At 51.2% G+C, this 14960-nt stretch overlaps 1 protein-coding gene across 3 annotated transcripts; it reads left to right on the plus strand.

Moving 5' to 3' along the window:
- Positions 1 to 2082: 2082 nt before the first annotated feature.
- Positions 2083 to 14321, plus strand: AP5B1 (adaptor related protein complex 5 subunit beta 1). 3 transcript variants are annotated; one of them, XM_032233996.1, is made up of 6 exons: positions 2083 to 2136; positions 2836 to 2996; positions 4333 to 6825; positions 11699 to 11811; positions 12620 to 12739; positions 13871 to 14321. In XM_032233996.1, exons 2-4 carry the CDS (start codon positions 2844 to 2846, stop codon positions 11732 to 11734), a joined length of 2682 nt encoding a protein of 893 aa, XP_032089887.1. In that variant the 5' UTR covers positions 2083 to 2136; positions 2836 to 2843; the 3' UTR covers positions 11735 to 11811; positions 12620 to 12739; positions 13871 to 14321. The 3 variants fall into 3 exon arrangements, 1 of the variants encoding a protein (XP_032089887.1); XR_004256693.1 differs by lacking the exons at positions 2083 to 2136; positions 4333 to 6825 and having other exon boundaries at positions 2909 to 2996; XR_004256694.1 differs by lacking the exons at positions 2083 to 2136; positions 2836 to 2996; positions 4333 to 6825 and adding an exon at positions 9615 to 9629.
- The last annotated feature ends 639 nt before the right edge of the window (positions 14322 to 14960 follow it).

Raw genomic sequence — 14960 nt, forward strand, 5'->3', positions numbered from 1 at the left:
GTTGTTGGGGGCAATATGCTGACTCTGTAAACCGCTTAGAGAGGGCTGAAAGCCCTATGAAGCGGTATATAAGTCTAACTGCTATTGCTATTGCTATTTGCACTCTGCACATGCTTCGGGTAAATCTTTTCCTGTCCCAACAGGGTCAGCAAGCCCGCAAAGTGACATTTTGAAAAGTTTAAACTCAGGTCTGATTTTAACAAACTGGGTTTTTTTAAAAAAAATTTTTTTTGCCACGGTTGTTAAGTGAATCGCAGTGGTTGTTAAATGAATCATGCAGCCATTAAGCGAATCAGGCCTCCCCCCCCCATGGCCTTTGCTTCTCCAAAGCCAGCTGGGAAAGTCCCAAATGGCTATCACGTGACCCCCCATATCTGCCGGTTGTCAAGTGGAACATGCGACTGTGGGGACGTTACAATGGTCGTAAGTGTGAGGACCGCTATAAGTCACTTTTTTCCACTGCCGTTATAACTTCTAAGCAAACGATTGTAAATCAAGGACTGCTATCCAGGTCTGGGACGTTACGGTAACCCAGCCAATTGTGAGTTTCCTCAACAGACCACAGTTAAACCAACAATGGTTTATTTAGAACAATGTGTGGTTTCTCGGTTGCAAAGCAGTTACGTTCGGCCGGAAACATACAATGGGCAAAGTCTGAAATGGAATAAAATACGGCAGAGTATGCCAGCGAGAAATAAACAGAGGCGTGGCATTGAAAAACAATATTCTTACAAAGACACAAACTGGGAATTAGATGAATAAATTAATTATTACCGTTTTAAGCCAGCATAGTGATGACTCTTAAAAAATGCTTCATACATACATTATCCTCGAAATGAGTTGGGAAGCCTTTCTTTTGAGGTTACAAAGTAACCCATTAATATTTATATAACTCCACCTGAACGACTAGTAGTCCTTGACTTACAACGGTTCATTTAGCGACCGTTCAACAGTACGACGACACCAGAAAACAGGGACTTACTACCGTTTTTTCACACTTATTATAACCGTTGCCGCATCCCCCACAGTCACACAATCAAAATTCAGACACCTGGCCACTGGTTCCCATTTACGTCGGCCGCCGATCCGCTTTGGTGTCCTTCTGACTAGCAAACTCAAAGGGGAGTGGGGAAAGAAGCCAGATTCACTTAAGGACCGGGTTACTTCGCTTATTGACTGCAGGGATTCAGGGAGCAGCTGTGGCAAGAAAGGTCGTAAAACAGGGCAAAACTCAAACCAACGTCTCGCTTAAGAACAGAAATGTTGGGCTCAGTTGTGGCCGAGGTGGCGCAGTGGTTAGAGTGTAGTACTACAGGATACTTCAGCTGACTGTTATTAGCTGCAGTTTGGCAGTTCAAATCTCACCAGGTTCAAGGTTGACTCAGCCTTCCGTCCTTCCGAGGTGGGTAAAATGAGGACCCAGATTGTTGGGGGCAAGAGGTTGACTCTATAAACTGCTTAGAGAGGGCTGTAAAAGCATTGTGAAGCGGTATATAAGTGTAAGTGCTATTCCTTCTTCCTTTCCTTTTCCTTCTTTCCCTCCCTCCCTCCCAGTGGTTAGAATACAGTATTGCAGGCTAACTCTGCCCACTGCAAGCAGTTTGATCCTGACCGACTCAAGGTTGACTCAGCCTTCTGTCCTTCTGAAGTCGGTAAAATAAGGACCCAGATTGTTGGGAGAAAGAGGCTGACTCTGTAAACCACTTAGAGAGGGTTTGAAAAAGCACTATGAAGCGATATATAAGTCTTAAGTGCTGTTGCCCTTCCTTCCTTCCTTCCTTCCCTCCCTCCATCCCTCCCTCCTTTCTTCCCTCCCTCCCTCCCTCCTTCCTTCCTTCCTTCCTTCTTTCCTTCCCAGTTGGTCTAAGTGCTATATAAGTGCTGTTGTTATAACTCGAGGACTACCTGTATTCATACATTCGGGCCACCTTGCTGCCCCTAGCGATGCCTTTGCAAGCCAAGCCGCCTGAACCACTAAATTCTCTTTATTTATTTATTTTTTTAAAAAATTCGAATTAATTCCAGCGTGGGAAATCCGACTTGGCGCGGCTCCTCGTGCCTCGCGCGCCCTCTGGCGGCCGCCGCGGAATCGCCGACGAAGGAACCCGGAAGCGAGCGGCGGCGGGGGGCGTCCAGGTCGGGACGGGTGAGGGGCTTTTGGGGGGCGGTGGGCGAGGAAAGCGGCCTGGCCTCGGTGCATCAAGGGCTCGGGAGGCGTCTGCGGGCCTCGGGGGTGTTCCCGGGCCGGGGGCTGCATTGCAAAGGCGAACGGGGGCGTTTGCAGATTTGCACTCCGGGATTTGAACCCCTCGCAAGCTTGGGTGGGGTCGAGAGAAGCGAGGGATGGGTCTGAAATTGGGGAGAGGGCTTGGGGAGGGGGCAGGGCAGTAGGGGGAGAGACCCTAGCCTCACCTGGCCCACCTGTCACTCCTTTCAGCCGCTTCAAACCTGGCTTCCATTTGCTTGGGAGCGCAGAAGCCTTGGGCGCCCGCGGGCGCCTCCTGGGTGGGGATAGAAGGGAGGACGTAAATGTGAGTCAGTGGCCAAGCGTCTCGGACAGCCGCAAAAGGGGATCATGGCACCCCCGGGGGGGGACACTGCGACCGTCATAAATACGAACCAGTGGCCAAGCGTCTGAATTTGGATCACGGGGGTGCTGCAAAGGTCGTAACTGGGGGAAACGGTCACAAGTCACTTCGCTGCCGTTGTAACTTTGAGCCGTCACTAAACGAACTGTTGTAAGTTGAGGGCTGGCTGTGCTTTTAGCAAGGAGAGGCGACTTTCCTTCCCATAACAATCTCTGATTTTATTTTATTTTCCTTGCGTATCTCCCAGGCTTGGCTATGGGGTCAAAAGGCGGAGAGAGCTGGACTGCTACCGTTGAGGCTTTCCGGGTGTCCCCCACCGCTTTCCTCTTATCCCACCCGGCCGGAGACACCTTGGCCGCTGACTTGTTAAATGAATTGCGGAGCGAAAAACTGGGGGAAGCCATCAAGGTCCGTAAAACGCCCTTCATTAAGGTTACAAAAATAGTATATTGGAACTTAAGGAGGGTGGACTTCAATTCCCAGAAGGCCCCGCCTAGCAGACTAGCTGGGGAAACCTGGGAGTTGAAGTCCCCCTCTTAAACCTTACTGGCTGGGGAATCCTGGGTGTTGAAGTCCACCCATCTTAAAGCAAGCCGACTGGGGGATTCTGGGAGTTGATCCACCTATCTTAAAGGATGCTGACGGGGGAATTCTGGGAGTGGATGTTCACCCATTTTAAAGCAGTCTGACTGGGGAATTCTGGGAGTTGAAGTCCGCCCATCTTAAAACATGTCGGCTGGGGAATTCTGGGAGTTGGTCCACCTATCTTAAAGGATGCCGACAGGGGAATTCTGGGAGTGGAAGTTCATCCATTTTAAATCAATTTGGCTGGGGGTTCTGGGAGTTGAAGTCCCCCTCTTAAACCTTACTGGCTGGGGAATCCTGGGAGTTGAAGTCCACCCATATGAAAGCATGTCGGCTGGGGAATTCTGGGAGTTGGTCCACCTATCTTAAAGGATGCCGACGGGGGAATTCTGGGAGTGGAAGTTCATCCATTTTAAATCAATTTGGCTGGGGGTTCTGGGAGTTGAAGTCCCCCTCTTAAACCTTACTGGCTGGGGAATCCTGGGAGTTGAAGTCCACCCATATGAAAGCATGTCGGCTGGGGAATTCTGGGAGTTGGTCCACCTATCTTAAAGGATGCCGACAGGGGAATTCTGGGAGTGGATGTTCATCCATTTTAAATCAATTTGGCTGGGGGTTCTGGGAGTTGAAGTCCCCCTCTTAAACCTTACTGGCTGGGGAATCCTGGGAGTTGAAGTCCACCCATATGAAAGCATGTCGGCTGGGGAATTCTGGGAGTTGGTCCACCTATCTTAAAGGATGCCGACGGGGGAATTCTGGGAGTGGAAGTTCATCCATTTTAAATCAATTTGGCTGGGGGTTCTGGGAGTGGAAGTCCACCCCTTTTAAAGTAGGCTGACTGGGGGATTCTGGGAGTTGAAGTCCACCCGTCTGAAAGCATGTCGGCTGGGGGATTCTGGGAGTTGATCCGCCTATCTTAAAGGATGCCGACTGGGGAATTCTGGGAGTGGAAGTCCACCCATCTTAAAGTAAGTTGGCTGGGGAATTCTGGGAGTTGACGTCCACCCCTTTTAAAGCAGGCTGGCTTGGGACTTCTGGGAGTTGAGGTCTACCCCTCTTAAAGCTACTAAGGTTCAGAAACACTTCAATCGAGGCTCACCATTTTCTGCCTCGATATTCCTCCCCATCATCCCCAACAGTTCTATTTCTTCTCTTGCAGCTTTCGATCCTGTCTTTATTCTTGGAATATCCCACCCTGCTCTGTCCCGATGCCAAGAAGGGTCGGGAAGCCGCGGCCTCCCTCCTTTCCCTCTTTGCCCAGCTGAGCCTCTCCCCCAAGCACGTCGGCCTCCGTTGCTCCCTGCTCTTCGCCGCAGAAACGGTGTTGGTGGCGACCGACAGCCTGGGCGAAGACTGCCCAACGTCACACGAACTGCTGTCCGTACTGCTCCACCTGGTGTCTGACCCGAACGACAGCCGGGGGGGAGTCGCCGAGCGGCCTATCCGCGCGGCGGCTTGCGAGTGTCTTCGAGAACTCGAGAGCTGCTACTCGGGATTCCTGTTACACCGACTGGAGATCCTGCGGTCTCTGCAACAGCAGGAGGCCTCCAGCGTCCACCAGGGTTACACCTTGTTGTACAGCTTGGTGCTGCGGAACGCCATCTTCCTCCTGGCCCGGAATGGACAAGGGTGCCTGGGGGACCTTCTGGCAAGCAACGGGGAGCTGGTGTGGGAAGCTACGAAGGAAATCGGCAAGCTCTCGCCGGCGGCCCTCGACCAGCTGGTGCTCTTACCATCCGCGGCGGACCTCAAGGAGCTAAAATTGGTGCTCTCGGCGCTTCTGGAGAGCAGCTATCTCTTAACCTCCGCAGCACAGAGCCACCTCTTGTGCCACCTGGCTCAGGCGGTGAGCGTCGTGCGCACTCAGTCTCCGGCAATTTTCAAAGCCCAGCTGGCGCGTCTCTTCGGCACGGCCAGCGTGACTCTGGAACACGCCATCCTACAGCTGAAATCGCTGTTCACCGATAGTCTATTCACCGCCGAGGACGAGTCTTTCCTCTTGCGGCATCTGGTGGGACTGGCACAGCACCCGGCTCTCCCGGAGGCCGTGAAGCTTTTCCACTTGGATTGTCTTTTGCACTTCCCCGAAAACCGGCCGCTGGTCTCGGGAACCGATGAGCGGCTGCCGGTTCTGCTCACGCCGCGCACTACCTCGGGTCTTTTCCCCGGGTTCTTCCAAGATCAGGGGACCGTCCTGGCCCGGATGAATTTGCTGTGCCTTGTGTGCGTGGAGAACGAGGGGCCCAGTGCTGAACGTGGGGGTGGTTATCTCCTGGAGCACGTCCTGGCCCTTGGAAGCCTAGTGGCCCGAGGCGGAGGATTGGACGCCACACGGCTTTTCTTCCAAGCCGCCTTCATTTTTGCCCAATATTTTGGCTCGCAGGCCCAACCCATGGCGGAACTAACGCGGTGCCTGCTGGATCTCTACCGTCACAACTGCACCTTAGCCCCGAACATTATCAATCTGTTGGACAAAACGTGGAAGACGCTGGACGAGTCCAGCTGGGCCAAGACGCTCGCCCGGGCCCTGCAAGAATTTGTCGTGAGCATCCCCTTGCAAGAGGAAGACCTAAGTTGGCATCTCAAGATTTTGGCCCGGCTGGCGAAGGAGAAAGAAGTGCCCCAAGGGAGCACCATGCACTTCTTAGCTCGTCTGGTCGCCTCGGGGAAACTCGGGGATTGGCGCTCGGGCCAGATCCTTCTCAGCGTTTGCCGGAATCTGATGGTCCTTCACCCCTCACCTGCACTGTCCAAGCTGGCAGCCCTCCTGCATGCCATCTCCCAGAGCCACACAGATGTGGATGTCCAAGACCGGGCTGGCTTTTATTACACCCTACTCACCAACCTGTCCAGTGAAAAATTAAGATCCGTGCTGGTCCACGAAGGTCCCGTCAAGACTCGGTCGCTATCCTCGTCCATCGTTGCCGACAGTGAGAGCTTTGTCGCCGCATTGACGGTCCACTCGGTGGATCCGGCTCCCTTGAAGCTCCAGCGTGTTGAGATTACAGGGGATACCCCGGCAGCTCCTCCGGCTGAGCAGGAGGTGGACAGCTACTGCCAGTGGTTGCTGGCTGACCGCTCTCCCTCACGGCTCAGTTTGACATACCAGCTGGTCCATGCGGGGCCTGGCACGCCACCCTACGACCTCCTCCTCTGCGTGGTGCTTCGCTTCACCTGCACCAGCCGGCATTACGATCCGGTGCCTGAGATCTGCATTCCGTGCCTTTCTGCACATCGCCCGTCCCCGACGGTGAGGCTGACACTACGGCCGCATTGCCCGTACCCGACACAACTGAACGTTTCTGCCCTTTATACGACGCAAGACGGGTTGACGCGTTGGAGTCGGCTCGAAAACCTGGACGTAGCCTTTCCAGACCTTTTCCTACCCCTGCCGGTCCCCGCCTGGTCTCCGGAGAAACGTCGCCAACTTTTTGATGTGCTCTGGCAGCGCCTGCGGCCCGACGCCAAAGACGCGCACGCCGAGAGCCTCACCGTTTGGCCCCTGCCGCCCCGATGCTTAGAAAGCTTAGTGTGTGACCAATTTGGCAGGTATATCCTAGCTGAGGAAGGAGACGAGTATAGGATCGCCCTGACTTTACCGCCTCGGGATCACATCCTGCTGAAAGTGCGGAGTGTAGACGATGCGGCCCGGGTGAGCATCCGCACCGACAACTGGAAGCTGCTTCCCTCGCTTAACCACTATTTGCAGAGTCGGGTGCAGGGCAGCTGACACCCCAATGCCCCTGTGGGTGGAAGGGAGAGATGGTGGGTCTGGCTTGTCCCCCTCACCTGCTTTTGGGTGGAATCCTAAAATTTCTCAGAAATGTTCCCAATACACAAAAAAGAAATCTTTTGCAACCTCAATGTGGTTAAATTGGACAGAGGAAGAGGACGATATTTGGGGGAGTTTTGCATTTAGATTGGATGTAGGCCGGAGGGGGTCGAGCCTTGGCTGTTTTAAGAGCTGTGGACTTCAAGTCCCAGAATTCTGAGGATTTCCCGAGGGAGGGGTGGCTCCAAAGTTGGGGCGGAGTCAACAGCAGCAGGAAGCAATGCCGCCCGGGGAATTCTGGGAGTTGAAGTCCACAAGTCTTAAAGTGACCAAGGTGGGACATAAGCGGAGGGGAAAGGGGAACAGAGCGATGTGTAGCAGTCAAATCTACAATACATTGTGGCTTGATGAGATAGTCTGAATCGCACAAGAGGCTTAAGATAGTTGCTTAGTGTCGCTACCTCATGCTGAACGCCATTTCCCTGTCGGATTCATGCGTTGTGCAAAAACCCGATCAATAAAAGCTCTGAGGAAAGCGATTGGTTGGATTGTTTTTTCTATTCAAAGTAGGGACATTTTAAGACAGCTGGACTTCAACTCCCAGAATCCTCCAGCCCTATGGTTCTCCTTTGTGTTACCTGAAGGATCCCTCCATTGGGGGCGGAGTAGATCCCTGGGCGAGGGAGGCTCCTTCCTTCCCACCCATGGAGGTGGGGTGGATTCCTGGGTGAGGGAAGATACCTCCCTCCCTCAAACCTGGGGGTGGATCCCTGGTGAAGGCAGCGTCTCTCCCTCCCACTGATGGGGGAGGGTTGTGGATCCCTGGGTGAGGGGGGATCTCCGTCCCACTTGGGGGTGAATTCCTGGGTGAGGGAGGATCTCCTCTCTCCCACTCGGGGGTGGATTCCTGGATGAGAGACGGTCTCTCCCTTCCACCCATGGGGTGGTGTTTGTGGATCCCTGGGTTAGTGAGTATCTCCTCCCTGCCACTTGGGGGTGGATTCCTGCGTGAGGGAGGATCTCCTTTGTCCCACTTGGGGGGTAGATTCCTGCGTGTGGGAGGATCTCCTCCCTCCCACTCGGGGGAGGATTCCTGCATGATGATCTCCTCCCTGCCACTTGGGGGTAGATTCCTGTGTGAGGGAGGATCTCCTTTGTCCCACTTGGAGGTGGATTCCTGGGTGAGGATCTCCTCCCTCCCACTTGGAGGTGGATTCCTGGGTGAGCATCTCCTCTCTCCCACTTGAGGGTGGATTCCTTTGTGAGGGAGGATCTCCTTTGTCCCATGGGGGTGGATCCCTGGGTGAGTGAGTATCTCCTCCCTGCCACTTGGGGGTGGATTCCTTTGTGAGGGAGGATCTCCTTTCTCCCACTCAGGGGTGGATTCCTGGGAGAGGGAGCATCTCTCCCTCCCACCTGTGGAGTGGTGTTTGTGGATCCCTGGGTGAGTGAGGATCTCCTCCCTGCCATTTGAGGGTGGATTCCTGGGTAAGGGAGGATCTCCTTTGTCCCATGGGGTGGATTCCTGGGTGAGGAAGGATCTCCTCTCTCCCACTTGGGGGTGGATTCCTTTGTGAGGGAGGATCTCCTTTGTCCCATGGGAGGTGGATCCCTGGTAAAGGAAGGATCTCTCCCTCCCTCCCATCTGGTGGGATCTCTGCCAGGGAGGATCCCTCCCTCCCGGGGGTGGATCCCGGGGCGGGGCGGGGCCGGCGTGCGCGGGAAGGCAGGCGGCGCGCCAGGCTCTCCATGGCGGGGGAAGAGCGGGGCGGAGCGCGACTGGCGCTGGCTTCCCTGCCGGGGGCGCCTCGGCACCCCGTGCATCTCCTCCCTTGCGCCATCCAGCACGACGGACCCGCCGCCGTGGACCGCTACTTCGCGCCCGCCGTCCGGCGCGACCCCGAGGCGCCCGAGGGTAGGCAGGCAGGCAAGGCGGGCTGCAGCAGGCGAGCTCCGGCCGGGGCCGCCAACAGCTGCAAAGGCGGCCATCCTGAACCTCGATCGTGGGAAGGGGGCGCAGCGCAGGGCGCGCAAAGGTGCCCGGAAGGAGGGAGGCTTCTGCAACCGGGCGCCCTCAGCTAGAGAGAGGTTGCAAACCCACCCACCCCTCCTTCCCCAGTTCAGGGGGGGGACGGACTACAACACCCATGGTTCTCCCGCCGAGGACGGCAAGGCTGCGAGCCAATCCTCGCGAATCTGGCATCGTTGCGCCGCCTGAATCTGACTTCAACCTTGGTTAGCGCGGCGTTTATCTTTTTCTCCGGCTTGGAAGGTGGGTGGACTCCAACTCCCATGATCCTCCAGCCAGCAGATGCTGGGGGTTGAAGTCCACCCTCTTTCCAGCTGCCAAGGCGGAGAAAACCTGGGTTGGTGGGAGCAGCTTTTCCTTGGTAGGGAAGGTTTTAAAGTTTAATCCTGGCTTATTGTTTCAGTATTGGGGCCTCTGGTGTCCTGGAAACATTTTTGGGGGGGTCCCTCAAAGTTCTCCCCGCTTGCCATCCTATTGCATTTTTAATAAGGGGGAGACGGAACATGAGATAGGATTTATTCGTTGATGTATTCTCACTAGAATCTGACCCCTGCCTCAAAATTACTACCCCTACTTTTTTTTAAAGGGGGGGGGTTCCAACACACACACACACAGCCTACCTGGTGTCCAGCAGAAAGGTCCACCAGAATTGAAGGTTAGTGGCTTAGGTTGGTGCTACTTATGAGCCACATTCACACAATTACTAAATAGACCAGTGTTTCTCAACCTTGGCAACTTGAAGATGTCCGGACTTCAACTCCCAGAATTCCCCAGCCAGCATTCGCTGGCTGGGGAATTCTGGGACTTGAAGTCCAGACATCTTCAAGTTGCCAAGGTTGAGAAACACTGGACTAGAAGACCTCCAAGGTCCCTTCCAGTTCTATTCTCATTGATTGATTGATTGATTGATTGATTGATTGATCAAAATGGTATAGGGTCTCCTACTTGAGATGGGGATGGACTAGAAGACCTCCAAAGTCCCTTCCAGCTCTATTCTCATTGATTGACATGACTGAAATGGGATAGGGTCTCCGGCTTGAGCAGGGGGATGGACTAGAAGAATGCTGGCTGGGGAATTCTGGGACTTGAAGTCCAGACATCTTCAAGTTGCCAAGGTTGAGAAACACTGGACTAGAAGACCTCCAAGGTCCCTTCCAGTTCTATTCTCATTGATTGATTGATTGATTGATTGATTGATTGATTGATTGATCAAAATGGTATAGGGTCTCCTACTTGAGATGGGGATGGACTAGAAGACCTCCAAAGTCCCTTCCAGCTCTATTCTCATTGATTGACATGACTGAAATGGGATAGGGTCTCCGGCTTGAGCAGGGGGATGGACTAGAAGAATGCTGGCTGGGGAATTCTGGGACCTGAAGTCCAGACATCTTCAAGTTGCCAAGGTTGAGAAACTCTGGACTAGAAGACCTCCAAGGTCCCTTCCAGTTGTATTCTCATTGATTGATTGATTGATTGATTGATCAAAATGGTATAGGGTCTCCTACTTGAGATGGGGATGGACTAGAAGACCTCCAAAGTCCCTTCCAGCTCTATTCTTATTGATTGACATGACTGAAATGGGATAGGGTCTCCGGCTTGAGCAGGGGGATGGACTAGAAGAATGCTGGCTGGGGAATTCTGGGACCTGAAGTCCAGACATCTTCAAGTTGCCAAGGTTGAGAAACACTGGACTAGAAGACCTCCAAGGTCCCTTCCAGTTCTATTCTCATTGATTGATTGATTGATTGATTGATCAAAATGGTATAGGGTCTCCTACTTGAGATGGGGATGGACTAGAAGACCTCCAAAGTCCCTTCCAGCTCTATTCTCATTGATTGACATGACTGAAATGGGATAGGGTCTCCGGCTTGAGCAGGGGGATGGACTAGAAGAATGCTGGCTGGGGAATTCTGGGACTTGAAGTCCAGACATCTTCAAGTTGCCAAGGTTGAGAAACACTGAAATAGATGAAGGCTAATTAATCTTGGTTTATGTTTTGTGACTTATTTATATATATTTTTTAGCTTTCAAGTCCTTGTCCCCTATACAAATTTAAAACCTGGATTGATTCAACGATTTGATTGATTTTCATGCTGGTGAATTATTATTAGGGAGATACTACATCGTCATAATTCTTATTTTTATATATGACATTATTATACGTTGTATTATATATTAATATCACTACTTTAATATATAAAAAAGGATGTATGTGTGTTCCAGCATTACAAATACTGGGAGGCGTGTCTGGGTGTGTTCCAGCATAACTCTGGAACGCCTGGCCCGTTAAGGGGAGCGAGCGCAGTGTCCTAGAGTGGCAATTGTTTGTGGTGTCAGTTCCTTCGCAGCTTCCTCTGGAAAGCCAGCCATGATGTTCGTCCTCCAGTGGACCAATGGGGAAGCGGCTGATGGATTTGGGGCAGGGATGATGGGCATGGGAGTACATGGAAGAAAGGCCCCCGTCAGACAAATGCTTTGATGTCTATAAATACCCGGACAATGCCAGGCCATCAGCTAGTAATAGATAAACACCCTATCGTCTGCTTTTTTAAAAAAATAATAATTAGTATGCTAATATTTGTAGATTACTGTGGGTGTTTTGATTCAGTTCTTGTATTTTTATTGTGGTTAATGTGCTATGGGGAAAAGAGGTCTTGTGAATGCAGCCACAGCCTGCTTGATTTCATCACTGTGGTTTCTCTCCTACCTATTGCCTTCATCCAGGAGAGGCCTCGGTGTCCTTCCGTGGCCGAAGCTTGAAGGGGAAGGAAAGCTGCCTTCCCAAAGGATACGTCGGGTTAGTGCTGGAAGAGGCCAACTTAGGCCTAACATCCAAGGTTTGTTCCCAGAATGGTATGTGGGGGAAGACAGGGCAAAAGAGAGGCTGCTAAGGAACATCAGATAAGGGACAGCTTAGCCCCCAACTGTATAATGAGAGGAGAAAGAGTTTCAGAAGGGACCCTCCCTAGTTTCTCAGGCTGTAAAGGAGACAGGGGGAGATTCGTACTTTCAGATGCGCTAGATTCTATTAATGTAACTTTAGGCAACAGAGAGATAAGAGGCAGCTTAGCCCTCGGCTGCACAATGGATGGAGAAAGAGGCTCAGAAGGGACCCTCCCTAGTTTCTCAGGCTGTAAAGGAGACAGGGGGAGATTCGTACTTTCAGATGCGCTAGATTCTATTAATGTAACTTTAGGCAACAGTGAGATAAGAGGCAGTTGAGCCCTCAGCTGCACAATGGATGGAGAAAGAGGCTCAGAAGGGACCCTCCCTAGTTTCTCAGGCTGTAAAGGAGACAGGGGAGATTCGTACTTTCAGATTCCCTAGATTCTATTAATGTAACTTTAGGCAACAGTGAGATAAGAGGCAGTTGAGCCCTCAGCTGCACAATGGATGGAGAAAGAGGCTCAGAAGGGACCCTCCCTAGTTTCTCAGGCTGTAAAGGAGACAGGGGGAGATTCGTACTTTCAGGGCTGGGTGATTCTTCCAATGTAGCTTTACCATGTAGCTCATCTAGTTGTCTTTCCTATCCTTATCCGGGAGGCTCACACTTCCATACTGGGGTAAGGTGTAGCAAATAAATCCAGCGCTCCAGGCCAACAGCATCCCCTTTTCTGCCCCCATCCCCACCCCCCTTCTACCCAGGAACGGGAAGTAGGTGTGAAGTCAGCTTTTGATTCCCTGACGGTGTGGAACCTGGAACGGGCACCCAGTAACAGCGATGAAATCGTCATGGCTCTCGCTTGGCCAGCCATTGCTCAAGGGGTGAGTGAACGTTGGTTGACTTCCGCTTCAAAAAATAAATAAAAAGCCTCCAGACTACAACTCCCAGAATTCCTTGGTCTAACCCTGAGGAATTCTGGGAGTTGAAGTCCGCTCTGGCTGAAAGGTTCATTCAACTAGAGCTTGAGGCCTAAATGTGAAACAAAAACTGGTTTCACAAATCCGTATTAAGCCACATGGGGTTATTTTTTTACCTCTTTTTGATATAAAGGCAAAGGTTCCCCCTGCACATATGTGCTAGTTGTTCCCGACTCTAGGGGGCGCTGCTCGTCTCCGTTTCAAAGCCTAAGAGCCAGCACTGTCTGAAGATGCCTCCGTCGTCATGTGGCTGGCATGACTCAACACCGAAAGCGCACGGAATGCTGTTCCCTTCCCACCAAAGGTGGTTCCTATTTTTCCTCTTGCATTTTTTTACCTGCTTTCGAACTGCTAGGTTGGCAGAAGCTGGGACAAGGAACGGGAGCTCACTCTGTTACGCAGCGCTAGGGATTTGAACTGCTGATCTGCCAACCTTTCTGATCGACAAGCTCAGCGTCTTAGCCACTGAGCCACATGCTTAAAATATAATATTGGGACAGACAAAATGGTTTTGGGGAGGAGTGCGGGAAAGAAGCCGAGCAAAGGCTGAACGGTTTCCCTGAGGGCTAGAAACTTGTATTTTGATATGATTGCCTTTTTCTACTGGGCACCAGCTGTATTTTCACCTTTCTTTGAGTCCTGTCAGGATTATGGAATTTATTCTTGGGCCAAATTTATAGGCAGTCCTTGATTTAAACCACACAATTTTGGCTCGGAAATTTCCGTTGCTAATCAGCGCGGGTGTTAAGTGAATCGCACTCCATTTTACGACCGCTTTTTCGCCGTGGCCATTAACTGAATCTGGTGTTTCCTATCGACTTTGCCTGAAGCCCTCAGAGAAAATTGACAATGGTGACGCTGGAAATTTGGAAAGCTCAAATTTTTGCTCAGGTAACTTAAGGGGATGCCGTGAGCGTCATTAAATGAGACTTTTTGTCAGCGATGGAACTTCACGTGGTTGTTAAGTCGAGGACTGCCTGTATGCGTTTGGGCACAAGGCAAGGGCGCTGATTTTCTGTGTGGGTCTGTTTGCAGATCCATGCCCCCGTTACCGATGAAGACTGAGCGAAGTGACCAAAGTGTTGCCTGAAGATCGTGGAGGAAAATATGGGCTGTTCTGACTTAAAATGCAGATTTGGGTGAAAAAGGAATTCAGCCTCTTTGCTGTGTTAAGAAAGCCCCTTCGCTTACACCTTTTCCTTCCAAACTGTATTTGCAATTTATGCTTTATTTTAACAGCCGCTTGGAAAAATTGCAGCTTTCCCATGGATCTGTGGACTGAGTTTTAATCGATTTTAGGTCCATATTTTTGCTCCCGGGGGCTTAATTAATTCCTACAATGATTTGAGTGGATCTTGTTTCCAAGTGAAGATGAAGACGGTCCTATTTAAAATTTTGGTGTCCGCTGGGTGTTCCTAACTACTTCTGGCATTTTTTTTAAAATAAATAAAAAACATGAATAAAACCTTGAATTGTTTTGAAAATAGCAATGGTCTTGCTTTAGGCTCCTCCTTCAACTCTTTCAGGGACAGAATGGGGAAGGCTGCCAAAAAAAAAAAAAACCCCAACTTTTTGCGAGAAATTAGCATCGCCATGTGGCTTTTTCATTTTGTAATGTCAAACTTCTCTTGAAAAATTTGAGATTTTCACTGCAATTCAGGGTGGGGGGAAAACCTTTTAACGCTTTCAGGAGCTACGGCTATTGGGTCTTTCCTGCAAATCCAACTTTCTTTAGTCCCTGCATTCCATACCAAGTGAATGAAGAAAAAGAGGGAGGGACAGGGAGGAAAGGAAACAGGTAAAAGGAAGGCGGGAGGGAGGAAGGGAGAAGAAAGAAGAGAGAGGATGAAAGAAAAGAGAAATGGAAAGGAAGGAAAAGAGAATTGAGAGAGTAGGGGGAAAGGGAGAGAGGAGGAGGGAAGGAAGAAAGAAGCAAGGAAAAGAGAAGAGGAAAATAGAAAAAGAAGATAGGAAAAGAGAAAAAGCAAGAAAAGGGGAAAGACAAGAGGAAAAGAAAGAAGCAAGGAAAAGAGGGAAGGAAAAGAACCGAAGCAAAGAAAGAATGAGAACAAAGGAAGAAATGGAAAAAGATGAGAGAAGGAAAGAAGGGAGGGGTAAGAAAGAA

Source organism: Thamnophis elegans, chromosome 17 (genome assembly GCF_009769535.1).
Source record: "Thamnophis elegans isolate rThaEle1 chromosome 17, rThaEle1.pri, whole genome shotgun sequence".
NCBI lineage: Eukaryota > Metazoa > Chordata > Lepidosauria > Squamata > Colubridae > Thamnophis > Thamnophis elegans.